The sequence below is a fragment of the Nomascus leucogenys genome, chromosome 15 (assembly GCF_006542625.1).
Source record: "Nomascus leucogenys isolate Asia chromosome 15, Asia_NLE_v1, whole genome shotgun sequence".
NCBI lineage: Eukaryota > Metazoa > Chordata > Mammalia > Primates > Hylobatidae > Nomascus > Nomascus leucogenys.
Window position 1 is genome coordinate 32,908,184 of NC_044395.1, and position 21,424 is coordinate 32,929,607.

Here is a 21,424-nt window from a genome sequence, read left to right on the forward strand (position 1 = left end):
TTTTCATTTCCACAACAGAGACATAGATCAATGGAACAGAACAGAGGCCTCAGAAATGATGCCGCATATGTACAACTATCTGATCTTTGACAAACCTGACAAAAACAAGAAATGGGGAAAGGATTCCCTATTTAATAAATGGTGCTGGGAAAACTGGCTAGCCATATGTAGAAGGCTGAAACTGGATCCCTTCCTTACACCTTATACAAAAATTAATTCAAGATGGATTAAAGACTTAAATGTTAGACCTAAAACCATTAAAATCCTACAAGAAAACCTAGGCAATACCATTCAGGACATAGGCGTGGGCAAGGACTTCATGTCTAAAACACCAAAAGCAATGGCAACAAAAGCCAAAATTGACAAATGGGATCTAATTAAACTAAAGAGCTTCTGCACAGCAAAAGAAACTACCATCAGAGTGAACAGGCCACCTACAGAATGGGAGAAAATTTTTGCAACCTACTCATGTGACAAAGGGCTAATATCCAGAATCTACGATGAACTCAAACAAATTTACAAGAAAAAAAACAAACAACCCCATCAAAAAGTGGGCAAAGGACATGAACAGACACTTCTCAAAAGAAGACATTTATGCAGCCAAAAAACACATGAAGAAATGCTCATCATCACTGGCCATCAGAGAAATGCAAATCAAAACCACAGTGAGATACCATCTCACACCAGTTAGAATGGCCATCATTAAAAAATCAGGAAAAATCAGGAAACAACAGGTGCTGGAGAGGATGTGGAGAAATAGGAACACTTTTACACTGCTGGTGGGACTGTAAGCTAGTTCAACCATTGTGGAAGTCAGTGTGGCGATTCCTCAGGGATCTAGAACTAGAAATACCATTTGACCCAGCCATCCCATTACTGGGTATATGCCCAAAGGACTATAAATCATGCTGCTATAAAGACACATGCACACGTATGTTTACTGTGGCACTATTCACAATAGCAAAGAGTTGGAACCAACCCAAATGTCCAACAACAATAGACTGGATTAAGAAAATGTGGCACATATACACCATGGAATACTATGCAGCCACAAAAAATGATGAGTTCGTGTCCTTTATAGGGACATGGATGAAACTGGAAAACATCATTCTCAGTAAACTATCGCAAGGACAAAAAACAAACACCGCATGTTTTCACTCATAGGTGGGAAGTGAACAATGAGATCTCATGGACACAGGAGGGGGAACATCACACTCCGGGGACTGTTGTGGGCTGGGGGGAGGGGGGAGGGACAGCATTAGGAGATATACCTAATGCTAAATGACGAGTTAATGGGTGCAGGAAATCAACACGGCACATGGATACATATGTAACAAACCTGCACATTGTGCACATGTACCCTAAAACCTAAAGTATAATAAAAAAAAAAACAAAACACACACACACACAAAAAAACAAACAAACAAACAAACAAAAAAAACCAGCCTATACTTCATCCTAAAATTCCTATATGGTAGTTCCCCCATAATAAATAATTATCTCATCCACAATGTCAATAGTACTGCTGTTGAGAATTCCTGCTATAATGCTACAATAATCAAGTCAATGTAGTATTAGTGTAAGAGTAAACAGACCAATGGAACAAAATACAGAGCACAAAAGTAGACCCTCAATTGATTTTCAAAAAAGGCATCAAGACCACTGAATGGTGAAAGGAAATTATTTTCCAACAAATGGTGCTGGAGCAACTAAATAAAACCAGTCAACTCTTATATCATACCACACACATATAATTTGAGATGAATGACAAAACTAGACTGAAAATCTTTAAGTATGAACTTTCCAGAAGAAATCAAGAAGTTATGACCTTGGGGTGGACAAAATGTCTTAGAGAAGGCTAACCATAGAACAAAAAATTGATAATTGTACGTCATCATAATGTAAAACTGCTCTTTGAAAGATTTTATTAAATAAATGAAAAGGCAAGCCACAGGTTAGAAGAAAATACAATATATATCTGTGACAAAGAACTTGTTCCCAGAATATATATATATATAGATCTTATATATATATATATCTTACAGTTCAACAAGAAGACAAACAACCCAACTTAAAATATGGACAAAATATTTGAATAGGTATTTCATAAAAAAACTTAGGGATGGTACATCAGGGAAGTGCAAACTGAACCCAATTTATACTTAGTATATAGCTAAAATTAAAAAGGCTGACTGGGAAGGTTATAAAGCCACTGGGACTCACATGCACAATGCTGCAGGGTGTGTAAAAAAGGTCAGCCCTTTTGGAAAACTGTTTGACACCTTCTTATATGGTTAAACATACACATACCCTAAGACTTAGCAATTCTACTTTTAGTTTACTCAGAACAAATAAAAATGTATATCCACAAAAAGATTTCCTACTTATGGATTCTCTCATGTTTTACCATTTTGGCTATAATTATCTTTCCGCCAGCAGCTTTATTAGTAGTCCCAAATTAGAACAACTCAATGCCTATCAATAGAAGAATGGCCAAATAAATTATCATGTATTTTTACAATGGAATACCATTGGGCAATAAAAATGAACTAATACATGGATGAATCTCAACATGAAAAATTAACTCTGATGACAGAAATTACAACAGTGGTTGCTATGAAGGGTAGAGATTGACTGCAAGAGGTTTGAGGGTATATTCTGGGGAATGATAATGATAGACTATGGAGTGTGAAGCTCAGTTGGAACAGAAGTGAGAACATGAGCAATGGGATTAACAGAAAAAGGGTAATAAGATAAATGGACTGGGGGATCTGGTGGGGTCTTAGAACTGTTGAATTCAGGGTACTAGAGGAAGTGGCATGGAAAAATAGGAGATATAGATCAGAGATTGAGATGACTGAAATTGAGATTTTGGAGGTGGAGTAGTAACTGGTAATAGTTGAGGTGATGTGCCATTGAATGCGTGAAGTTCAGGAAAGTGACAGACCATTAGGTTGGATGAATGGTCTATGCGGACACTAAAATCACAAAGATTGATCGCTAGAATAGTGGTAGGGAGACAAAAAGAGCCAAGTTGCTAAAACTTTCAAGGAGTGACACAGAAGATCTACAGATTACTGCAGTAAGGAAAAGTAGGGGTAAGCAGTATATTTTGATGGCATCTGCTTGAAGACAGCTGGAGGATTTTAGAGAAAAGGGAGAGCAATGGCCAGAAATGACAACAAAGAGCAAAGATGACACCTTGTCCTTTGTATCTATGAGTATCTTCACACTTTCCATGACAACACCTTCCACCTCCCTCTCACATCCTTTATCATAGAGAAAAACAAAAGCTGTAAGCAGACACCTTATCACATATAGAAAAAATTACTTCACGTTTTCCTCAACTTGGGTTCTAGGAACAATTTCTAATATAATCACATATCTTCAATTGCTTTAAGTCTTCATTGTTTTGGGGGGGTTCTTGGGGGTGAAAGTTTTCCATGTTTACTTTCTTCCCAAAAGCACTGTGCATGTGAGCATTTACATGATTGGCGTTTATATTTTGGATAGGGGGTACTATCAGGGTGCTAGGGACTGATATGGAAAGAAAGTTTGGGAGAAGGCTGCTGGCAAAGTAAAGTTTGTCATTACATATAAGGTGACCTATGAAAATAATAATCATTCATTACAAGTGCTTAGTATGGTCAGGCACTGTAAATGCTAAGTATTTTTTATGTATTACCTTGTTTTTTTTTTATTATAGTTTAAGTTTTAGGGTACATGTGCACAACATGCAGGTTGTTACATACGTATACATGTGCCATGTTGGTGTGCTGCACCCAGTAACTCATCATTTAACATTAGGTATATCTCCAAATGCTATCCCTCCCCCCTCCCCCCACCCCAGTATGACCTTGTTTTATCCCACAGCGGTTCTCTGAGGTAAGCATTTTACAGACAAAAAACCTGAATCTTAAAAAGGTTAAGTAACTTGTGCAAGGCCACATAACTATTAAGTGGAAGAACTGGGAGTCTAAACTAGGCAGCCTGATTCTACCTGGTTTTAAATGAGTATACACTATGTAACAACCTTTCTGTAATTTTTTTCTTCAAAGCACTTCCATCTCCAACTTCCACACATAACACGAATTTGTTTTCCCATGGAACCCTAAGCTTAACCTTACCATAGGATTTATCTCACTAAATTGTAATTATTTACTTTTCTGCATTGTTTTTCAGACTCTAAGTATCATAAGTTCAGTGTCTGTCTCAGCACATAGCATAGGGCTCAGAACACAGCAGCATGCAACAGCATTGTCGAATGACAGAATTAATTGCATTTTAACTGTCTGTCTTCGCATCTTACTCTCTAAGTTCACTGAGTGCAGGGCCTGAAATTTTAATTTCAGGAATTTTAATTTCTGGAATTCCGGTTCCGGACACAATGCTTTGTACCTGGTAGATGCTTAATAAATAATTGTTTAATAAACGTTTGACCATATGTCAACTTCAAATATAATCAGAGCACTTTTAAAAGCAGTTATCTATTATTTTTATTTAATAATGTATCTGTTCGGTATATAACAGTAAGTAAAACAGATATGGTTCATGCAGTTATTTATTATCTAGTGAGGCAAGCTAACAAAACCAAGTAAACAAAGAATTACTAATTGTCGTAAGTGCTAGGAAGTAAAGAAACTCTAGTTTTAGATAGGGAGCCAGGGTAACCCACTTTAAATAAGGTAAACAGGGAATATTTCTCTGGAGATATTTAAGCTAAAAAACTCCAAATACACAAAGGCAAATCACTTTTAAAATGGGGAAAAAAGTGCTCTAGGCAGAAACAGTATGCAAAGGCCCTGAGTTGAGAGGGAAAAAAACAGCATGTTTGAGAAATTGAGAAAATAACCACCAACTCAGCAATATTTGGCAATGATGAAGGATAGATTTCCAAAGCTAAGAGGTGGTATTTTCCTTGTTATTATCCAAAAGTCATTTTGATAGCAAATTATCATCATCATCATTTCATATTGTTCCACGGTGGCCACGTTTTCTGGGCTAAAATGTATACAGAAAGTAATAATAATTTCATACAGTATTTTCTGGGACCACAGAAAATAAAGCCTGTGTTAGGTTGAGCCACATTAAATCAGGGATGGAGTGTGACCAATAAGCAGACATTTCCACTCCTGAACTCAATGATAGGCCAATAATAAAAAGTTTTACTAAGCAATTATAGTGATGATTACTATACTTCTTTCACTACTCAATGACTATTTACAGAGTTCCTTTTATATTATTCTGTGCCAGACACTGGTAAGTGCTGTGAGAATAGAAGGAAATGGCAATAAAAATGAGAAAGCTTCTCTACCATTGTAGAATTCAGAGTTGAGAAAGTACATTTTTGCTTCCTATTTACCCTGGAATTAGTCTTTTTCGCAGAAGAAACACAGTCTGCCTTAGCAACTTTCGAAGGGTCTGTTTAACATGTGCAGCTCTGCCTCATGAAACATGTAGAACACCTTGGCTCACTGTGAGCCATCTCATCAAATGACAGCTATATGCCAAACTATTTGTTCTAGTTTCCCAGGAGTCTACAGCTATGGGTATCATTTTCCTCTGTTGGAAATACTCTTAAGAAGTGAGGAAATAAACGTCATGGCAACAGTTTAACAATAGAACCTAGGAAGTAGTATTTATAGTATCTGAGGTCATAGGAGACAAATGTAGAATTGAAGAACTTGCCTTCTGTGATACATTTCTTTTTTCTGGATGGAACGATATTTCAGATCTAGGTAGTTACAACTTTCTAGAGGTATGATAATATTAAATGGTAAAGCTAAATATATTCTGAGACAATTAGAAATTTAAAAATTAAAAATAAGGATAAATTGTTCTTGAAAATTAAAAAATGCAGTTGGATAAATGGTTTTTAGAAATGAAAAATACCATTTTTAACAAACAATAATGCCAACAATAAGCCTATAAGAAATAAAACTAAACCCAATAATATACTGTGAATTTTCATTGCCTGTCAAAGAAACATGTGTCCCAGATTATAATCCTGTGCTTTCCGAGACATAAAATAATTTGAAATCCTAAAAGAATGTATTGAAAATCATATTTTCCAACAGATTGTCTTTCACTTGACTGGAAAAGAAAACAAATGAAACATTGAAAATTACCCTCAATACACTATCACAGGGCAAAACACCCAAACAATAGAGATTCATAGAATTAGTTATATACATCATACAAAGGAAAAATATAAAAGTGTCTCATTTCTCTAAAGGTTGAGGTGTCAGTGAAAAGAAACATATCAATTAACTAAAGCTCAAAAATTTAGTAACAAGCTCCCTTAGGTCCTCATTCACTATTCTTAGATTTCAGTTCTAACAAAATCCCTCAATTTAGTAGGTAAAAATGTATTAGAAATATTAAAAAAATGTGAAGGAGCTGCTAGAAGGAGAAATAACTAACATCAAAAAGACACAAAATCTGCTTCTGGGAAAATGCAGGTAGACATACTTTTTCTATTTCTCCCACTAAGTACAACTAAAACTCCTGTGCATGATATATACAGTTTGCCCTTCATGTCTGTGGGTTCCATATCTATAGATTCAACCAACCCTGGATTGAAAATATTTGGGAAAAAAACAATAAAAATAACAATGAGAGGTGAAGACAGCTGGGCCTCTGGGTTGGGTGGGGACTTGGAGAACTTTTCTGTCTAGCTAGAGGATTGTAATGCACCAATAAGCATTCTGTAAAATGGACCAATCAGCACTCTGTAAAATGGACCAATCAGCACTCTGTAAAATGGACTAATCAGCAGGACGTGGGCAGGGCCAAATAAGGGGATAAAAGCTGGCCACCAGAGCTGGCAGTGGCAACCCGATGGGGTCCCGTTCCACGCTGTGGAAGTTTTGTTTTTTCACTCTTTATAATGAATCTTGCTGCTGCTCACTCTTTGGGTCCGCACCACCTTTAAGAGCTGTAACACTCACCGCGAGGGTCTGTGGCTTCACTCCTGAAGTCAACGAGACCATGAACCCACCAGAAGGGACACAACAATACAATAAAAATAATACAAATAAAAATATAGTATAACAACTATTTACATAACATTTACACTGTATTAATTATAAGTAATCTAGAGAAGATTCAGAGCACATGACAGGATGTGTGTAGATTACATGCAAATACTCCACTATTTTATATAAGAGACTTGAGTATCTGTGGATTTTGGTATCCCTGGGGGTCTTGGAACCAATCACCAGAAGATACAAGGGGCAATTACACCCCGCCCCCCCAACACACACCCATAAGAAGAGTCTGGGAAGTGAAGAAGAGGAGGTCAGCAGGCTAGGGACCCTGGCGCCTGAGGAAGGACATGGTGATTAAGTTCTCTGGGTTTTCTTTTTGTTTCATATATCCCAGACTTGGAGCAGAAAAAAAACTGGAAGCCTGGAAGCATCAAGCTTAGACAAAAAAAAAAAAAAAAAAAAAAAAAAAAAAAAAAAAAAGTCCTAACTAAAGCTTGCTCTCTCTAGCCTCCGGATAAGGAAAAGATCAGCTTAGCTAGACAGAAAACTTAGGCAAAAATCCTGCCACTCCATCCAAACACCACAGAAAATTGTGGTTCCACCCCCATCCAGCCAGAAAAGACTGAATGGAGAGCTTAGATTTCTATCCCTGCCTCCCTTGTAACAATGTGCCTCCTGTAGGGATGGTGTCAGAGAAGCTGAGTACAACGCCTGGCTTTCATCTCCACGTGGCGGTAATGTGGTCTTCTCCTCATCCTGGTATTAGTAGAGACTATGTCGTGAGTCTGGACTTTCACCTACCTGGCAGGAAGAGGTGCCCTACCTCTCCACAGTTGGTGGTATCTGAGGAAGCCTGCAGAGAGACATGACTTTCACTACCATCCAGCAGTAATAAGGCCACCTCCACTGTGGTATCAATGGAGACCACGTGAGAAGCTGGAACTCCTCCTCCTGCTAGGGCAGTAATAAAGAACTGTCCTACTCGTCTAGTGTCCACAGAGGCTGAGTGATGAACCTTGGCTTCTACCTCCATCTGTCTATAATGAGGCTGCATCCCTTCTTCCCCTGCTAGAGCAGTGTCAGGGAGAGCCAGCTAAAGTTGAAGGTTTAAATAAGTCACAGAATCTCATAATAGAATATGAAAATGTTCGGGTTTCAATAGAAAATCACTTGTCATTCTGAGAACCAGGAAAGTCTCAAACTTAGTGAAAAAAGACAATCAACATATGCCACCATCAAGATGACAGGAATGTTAGAATTACTTGACAAACATTTTAAAGCAGCCATGATAAAAATGCTTCAATGAGCATGTTTGTAGATGAAAAAATAGTCTCAGAAAATAAATAGAAAATATAAAGAATCAATATAAAGAAGAATCAAATGAAAAATTTAGAATTAAAAAATGCAACAACTGAAATAAAAAACTCAGTAGATTTATTAGGAGATCCAACATAGTGAAGATGTCAGTTTTCCCCATCCCACATTGATATACAGGTATAATGCAATTTCTATGAAACTCCCAGCAATAATTTTTGCAGGTTTAGATAATATTATTCTAAATTTTATATTCAAAGCCAAAGATTAGAACACCTAAAACAATTTTGAAAAAGAATAAAGTGGGAAGAATCAGCCTACATGATTTGAAGACTTATTATACAGCTACAGTAATCAAAATTGTGGGGTATTGGTGGAGGAAGAGACACAAAAATAACAGAATAAAGAACCCCAAAATAGATGCATACAAATATACTCAACTGATTTTTGACAGGGTGCAAAAACAATTCATGGAGGAAAGGTAGCCTTTTCAACAAATAATGCTGGACCAATTGGACATCTGGAGACAAAACACACCCCCCAAAAAACTATCAAACAAAACCTCCAAACCTTGGTACACATCTGATACTTTATACAAAGATTAACTAAAACTGGATCACAGACTTAACTGTAAAACATAAAACTATAATATTTTGAGGATAAAACACAGGAGAAAATCTTCAGAACCTAGGGCTAAGCAAAGAGTTCCTAGACTTTACACCAAAAGCAGAGTCCATAAAAAGAAAAACCAATAAGCTGAATTTCATCAAAATTCAAAACTTCTGCTCTGGAAGAGACTCTATGAAGAAGATGGAAAAACAATCTCCAAGGTAGAAGAAAATGTTTACAAACAACATATCTGACAAAGGACTATTATCTAGAATATATGTAGAGCTCTCAGAACTCAATAATAAAAGAGCAAACAGTCCAATTAAAAATGAATAAAAATGTAAAGAGAATTTCACTAAAAGAGAACAGATGGTAAATAAAATATGAAAAGATAATCTGCATCATTAGCAATTAGGGAAATACAAATTAAAACCACAAAGAGATATTACTACATACCTATCAGAATGATTAAAATAAAAAATAGTGACAATACCAAATGCTAGTGAGGCTGAGAAAAAGCTGGATCATGCTTATACTCTGAAAAACAGCTGGCAGTTTTTAAACACACTAAATGGGCAACTACCATATGACCTAACCAGAGTACTCATGGTCACTTATCCCAGAGAAATAAAGCTTATGTTTATACAAAAATCTGTATGTGAATGTTTTTATCAACTTTATTTATAATAGACTGAGATATCATGTCCTTCAATGGGTGAATGGTCAAACTCTGGTGCATCCATATCATGAAATAATAATAATAATAAATATTCAGCAATAAGAAGAAAAAAGCTACTGATACACACTACAACTTGAACGAATCCCAAAGAATTGTACTGAGAAGAGTCAATCCCCAAAGGTTATATATGGTATGATCCCATTTATACAACACTCTGGAAATGAAAAAACTGTAGAAATGGAGAACATCATATTAGTGATTTCCGGGGATGGGACTGGGAGAGAAGTAGGTGTGGCTATAAAAGGACAACACTTGAGGGATCTTTGTGGTGATGGAAGTGTTCTGTATCTTGACTGTAAACATATTATTATCCTAGTTGTGATATTGTACTATATAGTTTTGCAAGATGTTATCATTGGGGGAAACTGGGTAAAAGGTATATAGAATCTCTCTGTTTTATTTTTTACAATTGCCTGTGAATCTACAATTACCTCAAAATAAAGAGCTTAATTTGGTTTAATTTAATTTATTATTTTTAAATGGAGACTCGCTCTGTCACCCAGGCTGGAGTGCTGTGGCATGATCTTGGCTCGCTGCAACCTTTGCCTTCGGGGTTCAGGAGATTCTCTTGCCTCAGCCTCCTGAATAGCTGGGATTACAGGCACGTGCCACAATGCCCGGCTAATTTTTGTATTTTTAGTAGAGATGGGGTTTCACCAGGTTGGCCAGGCTGGTCTTGAACTCCTGACCTCAAGTAATCCACCCGTCTTGGCCTCCCAAAGTGCTGGGATTAAAGGCGTGAGCCACTGCGCCCGGCCAAGAGTTTAATTTTAAAAAGAGAAATTACAAGAAGATAGATAATCCTCAATGCAAGAACTCACCAAGCTTAACTGTTACAGGCTACTTATTATAGCCTAAATAAAGCTTAATAGCTCAAAGGCAGTACAATAATATAACAGAGAATATTTAATGCTCATAATAATGATTGTAGGGCATGAAGAAAAGATCAAACCACTTTTATCATAAACTATATGAAAGATTATAGAAATATCCATTGTATTTTAGAAAAATTTATGTTAAAACGTGAAAATAAAGTTTTCACAATCTACAAGAATTCCATTTCTGGCAATGCTGTTCATGCTTCACCTATAATTAATCCTTGACTCCTACTGATCCTATCTACTCCATCCAGCTCCACCTCCATAGCCATCTTCTTGCCTAGAACATTATAACAGCTTTCTACTGTACTCTTTGCCTCCAGCCTGTTTTCAATTCATCCTCTACTCCTTTGCTATAATGAGCTAAAATATAAATCTGATCATGACACTCCTCTGATTTTACTCCTTCAACAGCATCTTTGATTTCTTTAGATTGGCATAAAAGTTATTTCATAAAATGTGTATTATCAACACTGTAACTTCATCTCCTGATACTCTTCCACATATTCCCATGCATCAGCCACATACAACTTTTGTCTTGTATTTCATAACATTAGGCTTTTTCACATATTGTTCTGTCTAAATAAAACATCTCCCTTCCTCTTCATCTTCCCTGGCTAACTCTTGGTTAACTAATATGACAGACTTTGTTCTTCCAGGAATTCTTTCTTGTCCTTTAAGTCTATGGCATGTGCTTCCACAGAATCTCTAAGTGATGCTATTGTAGTACTTACTGCATAGCATTGCCATCTTTTATTACTTCATTATCAGTAATCTGAGGACAGAAATCATGTTTTTTATTCTTTTATCCTTTGGAATATGAAACCTTGGGGTTTCCTAGTAAATATTAGTTGAGTGAATAAATGACTTATGTAACAACATCTTAAATAGTCTTATGTAACAACATCTTAAATAGTCAAAGATAACTTCCAAATATCCAAATTTTCTTTAATACAGTATGGATGGCTGGGCATGGTGGCTCATGCCTGTAATCCCAGCAGTCTGGGAGGCCGAGACGGGCGGATCACTTGGGTCCAGGAGTTCGAGACCTGCCTGGCCAACGTGACGAAACCCCGTCTTTACTAAAAATACAAAAATTAGCCAGGCCTGGTGAAGGGTGCCTGTAATCCCAGCTACTTGGGAGGATGAAGCAGGGAGAATTGCTTGAACCCAGGAGGTGGAGATAGTGGTGAGCCGAGATCACGCCACTGCACTCCAGCATGGGCGACAGAGTGAGACTTCATCTCAAAAAACAAAAAACCAAAAAAAATATATATATATGTAGTATGGATGTATTGCCCATGAATATTTAGACCTATTGATATTGATAGTTTTAAATTTATATCTAAAATTATTTGAATCTTTTTTTTGGCTTATAGCATATATATCTATGGAGGTTCAATAAATATGACTTATTGTTTAACATATAATTCCTTCTTAATTACTCTAGGAGTACTTTTTTAATACTTTTATCAGAAACTCCAAACTCCATCATTCTCACAGATAATGTAGCTACCTCACACTTCATGTCCACCAAGTATTTCATTGATCCTCTAAGTATTTTTTTCTGCCTCTAGGATATTTAAGGAATCTTTTTTATTGTAGATTTTAGTGACCCTTCCAAAGTACTTGTCCCTCATCTGTCATTTGGTATTCTTTCCTCTTCTTCACTGTGCAATTTTCCCCATTTTGTCGTGTTTTTATCTTATTCTGCCAGTTAATTACATAGAATTTTGTCTCGTCATCTGAGCTTTTATGTGCCTACATTATAGTGTTTTATAACGATCTGAATGTTCCCTTTGAGCTCTTTACTTAAAATTTATTTCAATTTCTTTGCCTTATGAAGTTGCATCAATCACATTATTGCCAACCCCTTCCTCCCTCCCTCTCTCTCTCTCTCTTTTTTTTGTCTCGCTCTGTTGCTGAGGCTGGAGTGCAGTGGCGCGATCTTGGCTCACTGCACCCTCTGCCTCCTGAGCTCAAGCAATTCTCTGCCTCAGCCCCCCGAGTAGGTGGGATTATAGGCACCCGCCACAACACCTGGCTAGTTTTTGTATTTTTAGTAGAGACGAGGTTTCACCATCTTGGCCAGGTTGGTCTCGAACTCCTGACCTCATGATCCACCGACCTTGGCCTCCCAAAGTGCTAGGATTACAGGTGTGAGTCACCAGGCCCGGCCAGATTATTGCCATTTTCTAAAGTTTACTGGTAGAATAGATTAACAAAATAAATTCTTTTCCTGATATAATGTTGAATCATTTGTGCTCACTGAATTCTCCATGTTGAGTGAATAAATGCCCATTCACGTATTTACCAAAAGGTAGTTCTGGTTGTTGGATTGAAAAAGTAGGAAATAAGCCAGTTTATTTCCTTTGTGTGTGTGTATCTTAAAATTGCTTGGTCTACAAAGAAGCATATTAGAAAGTAACTTGAGGATGTACTCCAGCAAACTAATGGAATACAAAGAACAAACAAACAAAGGGATGCTATCAGAGGCAAAAAATTATGGCTCCAACTCCTAAGAGCAATAAAAGAAAGTTCTGGGATGCCAGTTGTGCAACAGGCCTAAAAGATAACCAGTATCTACTGGAGCCGGAAACAAAGGGGACTTGGAGGGAAACAAAGGGGACTCCATTGTATAGATACTGACTGAGAGAATGGAAAACTTGAGGATGTGATAAAAGCATACAATGCAAGAAAAATATTGGCTAATAGAAATGCAATAAATAATAAGAAAATAAAAATGTGTGTGATTTAAAGCAACTAATGAAAATAAAGAGAACTTGATGCTAGGAACATTTTCCTTTGACTTCTGCTGGACACATAACACTGATAATGTCAACGTATAGCTGACAAATGGCAGGAGACTGTCTCTACCCGAAGAAAATACTACTAAAAAAAAAAACCAAAACCGCCTATAATCCCAGCACTTTGGGAGGCTGAGGTGGGAGGATCACTTGAGGTCAGGAGTTCGAGACCAGCCTGGCCAACATGGCGAAACCTTGTCTCTATGAAAAATACAAAAAAATTAGCCGGGCATGGGGGTGCGTGCCTGTAATCCCAGCTATTCAGGGGGTTGAGGCAGGAGAATCATTTGAATCTGGGAGGTGGAGGTTGCAGTGAGCTGAGATTGTGCCACTGTACTCCAGCCCGAGTGACAGAGTGAGACTCCATCTCAAAAAAACAAAACAAAACAAAAAACCACAAAAAACCACACACACACACACACACACACCCAAAACAACAACAAAACAAAAAAATCCTCTGTGACCACAATGTAAGTGGACAGCATAAACTTAAATGATGTGAAGTATAAATTGATAGACAATGGCATGGTTAAGAAGACCATAATCATAGACAGCTTCTGAAATTCGGATGTGCACAAATAATTCAGCCCCCTTATAAAAGGTGAAATAGAGACAAATGATTAGTGTTTTAAAAGAAATGTTTATGTATCTTTACATTGCACTTCAGGGTAACAGAAAATAAAACATAATAATATTGTATTGGAAAATGTCCTGCCTCTTAGAATTTTAAGCCAAGATTTCTCTTCTGTTATTTTCTACATCAGAATTCTTACATTTGATGAGAGAATACAAATAGAAAATTTATTAATAAAATTCTATAAAGGCTTGCTATTAAACAAAGTTGATTATTGTAAAATAAACAATTGACAAACATTAATAATAAAAAATAAGAAGTCCTATGTGTCAGACACTGATATTTTTACATGTATTCTCAAATATTCCACTTTATTTTTACCCTTTCTGCTCTACACCAAAATCCCTTGAAATGGATGTTATTAATTCCAATCATAAATGAGAAAATTGAGGCTTAAAGACATTAAACAGACTTCCTTTAATTCACAGAGCTAGTATTTCCTAGATCTCTGACTCCAAAGTCCATTACTCTTTCAACATATGATTATTCATCTTTATTAAACACCTGTCACACGCCGTTTATAGATGCCAGGAGCCCAAAGGTAGGAGAAAAACAGAAACACATACATACAAAATAAAATTCTAAATTTCAGTAAATAACTTCAACTACATCAGACAATAAAAAAGTTAATTTGAAGGGAAACATAATACCAGGCAAAAATTATAGGTAAACAATTTTTTATTCCCCAAATGGGATTTGTAACATATGCCCAGTGATGTAGTTAATAAACTCTAGGGATTTTCTGCTATTCACATATTGTAGAAATATGGACAAGGTAGCAAAAACAACAATTCAAAAATGGCATAACTGCTCTGTCTCAAAAAAAGCCTAATATTTAAAAAACATCCTGAAAAATGTTAAGCAGTGATTGAACAATTTGTACTTTTACTTTACTATAGTTTCTAGTTTGCCCTAGAAAGCTCCTTCTTCCAGCATTCACTTATAAAACATTTCTACCACTTCTACTGTTATTCATATTGCTACCATTATTCATATTTTTCCAATTTTTATACCATTATTCATATTTTTCCAATTTTTATACCATTATTCATATTTTTCCAATTTTTATACCATTATTCATATTTTCCATTTTTTCAGATTGAATGAAAAGTGGCAGATATAGAAAAATTATATAGAAGTGAATAACAAATCAAACTCAAACTATATACCAAAAGACCAAATATTAATTGGTAATTTAAAAATCATCATGAAATGATACAAAAAAAGAAGATAATACATTTCATAGTCATTTTAAGAAGTGTATATGACAATGCAATAAGCTGTTCTACGACAAAAAAAGACTGCTACTGTCAGAGACCTAGATAATACACCACCACCCTTGTGCTTTGGGAAGGAAAACAATAATACAATTTACAAAGCCACACAAATCTTGATCAATGTTTCACAGATAACACTGCCATGACTTAGTTTCATAAAGTGCTGCAAAGTAGGGAAATTATTACTTTATATTGACTGAATTTCTATACTTCTGAATAAAGTGTAATTACTTACTTTTTTCTCCGATTTGACTCCACAAAATATTTACGTGCTCGATTTCGACATATTTTTTGTTGCTGCAGTAATATCTGGCGCTCTTCTTCTAAATTTTTCTCCAGATGGATTTTCATATCTCTAATGATAGCATTAAGTTAAGAACAATGGTCTACATCTTTAGTGGATGACTGTCAGTTCTATATGATAAATATAACTACAGCCTCATGCAAATGATGTAATGATAGTTTTTGTGGAATAATTAGTATGTGCCCACATTAGTACATGACTGGCAAACATTTTATGTAAAAAAAATTTTGGGCTGGGTGTGGTGGCTCACACCTGTAATCCATCACTTTAGGAGGCTGAGGCAGGCAGATCACAAGGTCAGGAGGTCAAGACCAGGCTGGCCAATGTGGCAAAACCCCGTCTCTACTAAAAATACAAAAATTAGCTGGGCATAGTGGTGCATGCCTGTAATCCCAGATACTTGGGAGGCTGAGGCAAAAGAATTGCTTGAACCCAGGAGGTGGAGGTTGCAGTGAGCCGAGATCGTGCCACTGCGCTCCAGTCTGGGTGACAAGAGCAAGACTCTGTTTCAAAAAAAAAAAAAAAAAAAATTCTGAGTTGGTATTAGAACTTAAGATCTAGCTCACTTTTCCTGGAGAAAAAAATCTACTTTTAGAAATCATGAGCTCAGGCTGGGCACGGTGGCTCACGCCTGTAATCCCAACAATTTGGGAGGCCAAGGCGGGTGGATCACCTGAGGTCAGGAGTTTGAGATTAGCCTGGCCAACACGGTGAAACCCTGTCTCTACTGAAAATACAAAAATTAGCCGGGCGTGGTGGCAGGTACCTGTAATCTCAACTACTCAGGAGGCTGAGGCAGGAGAATCTCTTGAACCTGGGAGGCAGAGGTTGTAGTGAGCCGAGATTGTACCACTGCACTCCAGCCTGGGCAACGAAAGCGAAACTCCATCTCAAAAAAAAAAAAAAAAAAAAAGAAAGAAATCATGAGCTCAGATAAGAAGACTGTATATCTTCATTCATTACACAGTTTTTTGTTTTTTGTTTTTTTTTGAGGCACAGTCTCACTGTCACCCAGGCTGGAGTGCAGTGGCATGATCTTAGCTCACTGCAACCTCTGCCTCCTGGGTTCAATGATTCTTCTGCCTCAGCCTCCCAAGTAGCTGGGACTACAGGCATGTGCCACCACACCTAGTGAATTTTTGTATTTTCAGTAGAGACGGGGTTTTACCATGTTGGTCAGGCTGGTCTTGAACTCCTAACCTCAGGTGACCCACCTGCTTCGGCCTCCCATAGTGTTGTGATTACAGGCGTGAGCCACTGCACTTGGCCTCATTACACAGATATTTGAGTACTTACTAACGAGTTGCTCTCATAGCCATGAATATAAGAAAATGAAATAAGAAGATTGTATTTCACTAACAGAAAATAGATGAAGTAAATGTTTCAACAGATCCCTTAATCTATAGTAGGAAAGTACATTTTCAAATATTAAACAATCAAATAGCAATATAACTAGAATGGTTAGGAATACAGTTTAGTTATTTACTTAGTGACTTACTTAGTGGTTATAAAAAACCACTAGGAAAACCATGTATAGTCATCTGTGTATCCAGAAGCTTGTCAGAGAAAAAGATGAATATTTTGGTTATCCTAATCATCCATTCATTTGAAATTTATTTTATAAAATTAAACTCTCCTTAAATAAGTTGTAGCAATATGAGTAATTTCTCCAATTTATTCAGTTGTATTTTAATTGACATTATTAAATATCTTTATCAAATTTGTCAGAGTAATTTTCTGTTTTTCATGAGTCTTCTGTTTTTAATGATTTTGAATTAAAAAAAGTTCATTTGGCTGGGCGCAGTGGCTCACACCTGTAATCTCAACAATTTGGGAGGCCAAGGTGGGCAGACTGCTTGAGCCCAGGAGTTTGAGATGAGTCTGGGCAATATGGTGAAACCCCGTCTCTACAAAAAATGCAAAAATCAGCCAGGTGTGGTGGTGCATGCCTATAGCCCCAGCTACTTGGGAGGCTGATGTGGGAAGATCGCTTGAGCTTGGAGGGGGTTGAGGCTGCAGTGAGCTGAGAACACGCCACTATACTCCAGCCTGGGCAACACAGCGAGACTCTGTCTCAAAAAAAAAAAAGTTCATTCAATTACCATGTAATCACATTTAGTACCTCATCATTAGATGTAGAAATACATGAGATTATACTGAAGTTATAGATTGTAGGGCATATCTACTTGTGTTTTTTAGAATAAACAGCTTGTTTAAAAACTTTTTACTCTAAGATGGAGGTTCAAAGTTTTCTTTAAAAGCTGCATTTAATCAAGATTGTAAAATCTCATAAATTGATTATTAATGGTAAAACAGAATACAAGAAATACACTCAATAATAAACTATGTGGTACGTAATTTGTTAATTCAACGTGTTAATTTCAGTATTCTATAGTGCTTCAGCATCAATATTTTAAAGAAACTCTATTATTACATATTTCAGAAGAACAGGTTTATTTGAACATTTTGTTGTTTAGACCTTTGCTGATAGGGGTTTATTTGTTTTCTTTTATGTTGCTATTTAACCATCTTTATACCATATGCCATAATTCATTTTACCTTCATTTTAAATAAAATTTTACACTTGACTTCAAGACAAAGACCCAAACCCACTCACAAACATATTTTTATTTAAAGATTTCTTTTAAAGGATTTATAAAAATCAAACCAAAAGGGAAGAAAATTTGGTTCTTTGCTAGCACAGAAAAACTGTTTTTCTCTGATAGAATACTTTAATAAGAGCCAGACTTCAACAAGATGGCTAGGTATTAAAAGTGACAACTCGGCAGTAAAGAAAAGTACAACTTCCTTTCAGGGTGCACAGGGCCAGCATGAAGTTGAGGGGAGGGAAGATGCTTTGGCTTAAGTGAGAAGCAAGGAGGAGACAGTTCTGTTCTCTGTTTGACATGTTTGAAGTCTCATCATGACAGGATAAAGAAAATCATAAATGTAATGTTTGTCATGTTCTGACAACTATATAGTCTTCAATTTAACCAAATGATTTTCTACTTACTTTCTTTATATATAATAGTATAGTATGTTTCCTGCTGAATTATTAATTATTAACATAAAGAATCCTGCTGCTTTTGTATCTTTTCAAATACGGTATTCAAGTTTAAAAAATTAGATGGCTGGTTACATTTTGTTTTTTATACAAGCTGTATGGTAAAGGTAGGAGTTCCATAAAAAACACTGCTAAATACCTGTCCAAAAGAAGGGAATTTTTATATACTTAACATTAAAAAACAAAACCAAGAATAATATGGATTGTAACATGTGATTTTAAAGCATAGCTTATTCTACCCCACTCTATCCTCACTTCTCCTCTCCCAACTTAGTCTTTTCTCCAGTTAGGTTGTTTAAAATGTTGCCATCACAAATAACTATGTGTTATATAACCCATTTTCCCCCCAAATCTATTAAAGCTATGTTGATTCTATTTTTCCTCTACTGTACCTTCTTCCTCTCCCTTAACTCAGGTGCTCTAAATCTCTTGCTTGGACTACTGCAGTGCTCCTCTAACTCATCTTACTCTAAACCTCTATTTGAACCTACACAAAGTGAGCTAAATGCAAATCTGATTATGTTTCTCTTTGTTGTTCTCCAAAAGCTCCCTATCACTTTCATGAAAAATTCCAAAGTTCTTGGACCTATATATAAACCATTCTATAATACAGTTTGTTTTTTCAACTTCATTTCTTAACATTTCCCTGTATGAATCCTATGCCCAGACACACTAAGATAATTATAAACAGAACAACCCGTGATGTATCATACCATTATCTCCTGGCACATGCTTGGCTAACTCTACTCATCCTTTCAGGGCTATCTCAAGCAGTTCCTTCCCTTGAAGCCTTTTCTAACCTCCACTAGATGACTTGATGACACCTTCATGAGTACATCGTAAGTGTCTTCTCTACATTTCTGTAATTCTCACGCCTGGCATGGTTCTTAGAATATAGTAATGATTTAATAAAAACCTGCTGAATTATTCCTTTGGAGAAAATTCTCTGGGGTAAATATGAGGACAAAAGGCATATGCATTTTTATATCTTGTAGTACATTGTAGAAAACTTGGCTCCTAAGGGGGTTATACAAATGTATATGCCATTAGAAATGCATTATGTACATAAGTTTCAAAATCTCATGAGCATGGGGCAGTACCTTTTAGAAACACAAGGTACAAAACTATGTTTCATTATGTAGGTATTAGCAAATACAATTTATTTATTTATTTATAGACAGGGTCCGACTCTGTTGCCTAGGCTGGAGTGCAGTGGCATAATCTCGGCTCACTGCAACCTCCACCTCCCAGTCTCAAGCAATCCTCCTGCCTCAGCCTCTTAAGTAGATGGTACTACAAGCATGCACCACAACACACGGCTAATTTTTGTATTTTTTGTAGCGATATGGTTTCACCATGTTGCCCGGGCTGGTTTCGAACTCCTGGACTCAAGCAATCTGCCTACCTCGGCCTCCCAAAGTGCTAGGATTACAGATTTGAGCCACTGGGCCCAGCTGAATGGGTTCACTTCACTTTCTATAGTAAAAGGAAGATCCCATCAGTGAGCCTGGGGGGAAAAAAGACAGGTGGGTGGGAGTGTGTGAGTTTGTGCTGTTTGTTGGAAGAGACCTGTCAGGGCATCCATGTCCTATCAAGTGGTAAGACAGTCTATCGAGTGTGATGGAAGGTGACAGAAACCTGGCAGAGGCATTAATAGGAAAAAGAAAGAACCCTGTTCCTGTTTAGGTGAAGCTGGAAACCATCAATCTTTAGTGGTACAATCTGTATTGTTTTGTGATTTTTCTTTGACAGCATTTTTATTACCTGCATGAAGGAGTAAAGGAGCAGGACTATAATAGTTATTGAGTGGCTGAGGCAGAATGATTGGGGTACAAATAGCCAAAGATGTTGGTGAGAGAAAGTTCAAATAGTTAAGAATAGGGTATAAACTGGAGAGGAAAGGAGAGGCAAGGTGGGTGCTAGGATAAAATGGGAGAGTTGAAGGCTAGAGATATTTATGAGGAAAAAAAGGCAGGTATAAGGGGACATGAGAGACCTTCCTTTTTTTTAAAAAAAATTCTATTTCTATTTGAACTATCAAAAGAGATTGAAATGATACAACTTTAGCTGATTTTAATTAAATAGACTTTATAAGGTTTTGTTGTTTTATAACCTTTAGAGTCAGAAAATTCTGACTCCAGTGAGAAAATGTCTTCAACAGAAAGCCAGATGGCCTCTGAGTATCATGTTCATATTTGAAACTGAAATGTAAATGTTGCCACATACTTGCTTATTTTAAGACTATGGTCCTTTCATTTGCTTTCTTTCCTTTTTTTCATTTAGTCATGCAAATTTGAGCACCTACTCTGTACTAGGTATCCAATGGGAAACACTATAGACACAAAGAACATTCCAATTAAACTTATATAAAAGGTGCTTTAGTGTTTTTCCAACTAGTAAACATAATGTTCTTGATTTAGTGTTATAATCTTTATTATGTTCAAAAATAATTCCTCTGTTCCAATTTAAATATATATTATCTAAACATATATATACACATATATACAAACTAGCAAAAATATATATAAACCAGCACACACAAACACACACACACACACACACACACACGTATGTTGTTGGATTTTTATCAAAGTCTATTGGTCATCTATTAAAATGTTCATTTATAACTTGCCTAATTTTAACTATAGATTTAGCCTTTAAGGATTTTTTTAGTGTTGTATTTCTTTATAGGAAATGTCATTCTAATTCTGGAATAGAGTCTATTTGGTCGTGTTCATTCAAAGTATTGCTGGATTCTATTTATGAATATTTTCTTTGGCATTTGTATCAAAAATTTATACCACATAAA

At 36.3% G+C, this 21,424-nt stretch overlaps 1 protein-coding gene across 4 annotated transcripts in view; it reads right to left on the bottom strand.

Moving 5' to 3' along the window:
* The window catches only part of CEP126 (centrosomal protein 126), an 87,916-nt gene that overhangs the window by 64,689 nt on the left and 1,803 nt on the right, over positions 1 to 21,424 (bottom strand). For all 4 annotated transcript variants that reach the window (XM_030829280.1, XM_030829281.1, XM_030829283.1 and 1 more), the window contains exon 2: positions 15,483 to 15,602. In XM_030829280.1, coding sequence (XP_030685140.1) covers positions 15,483 to 15,602 — 120 coding nt within the window. The remainder of the gene's footprint in view (positions 1 to 15,482; positions 15,603 to 21,424) is intronic.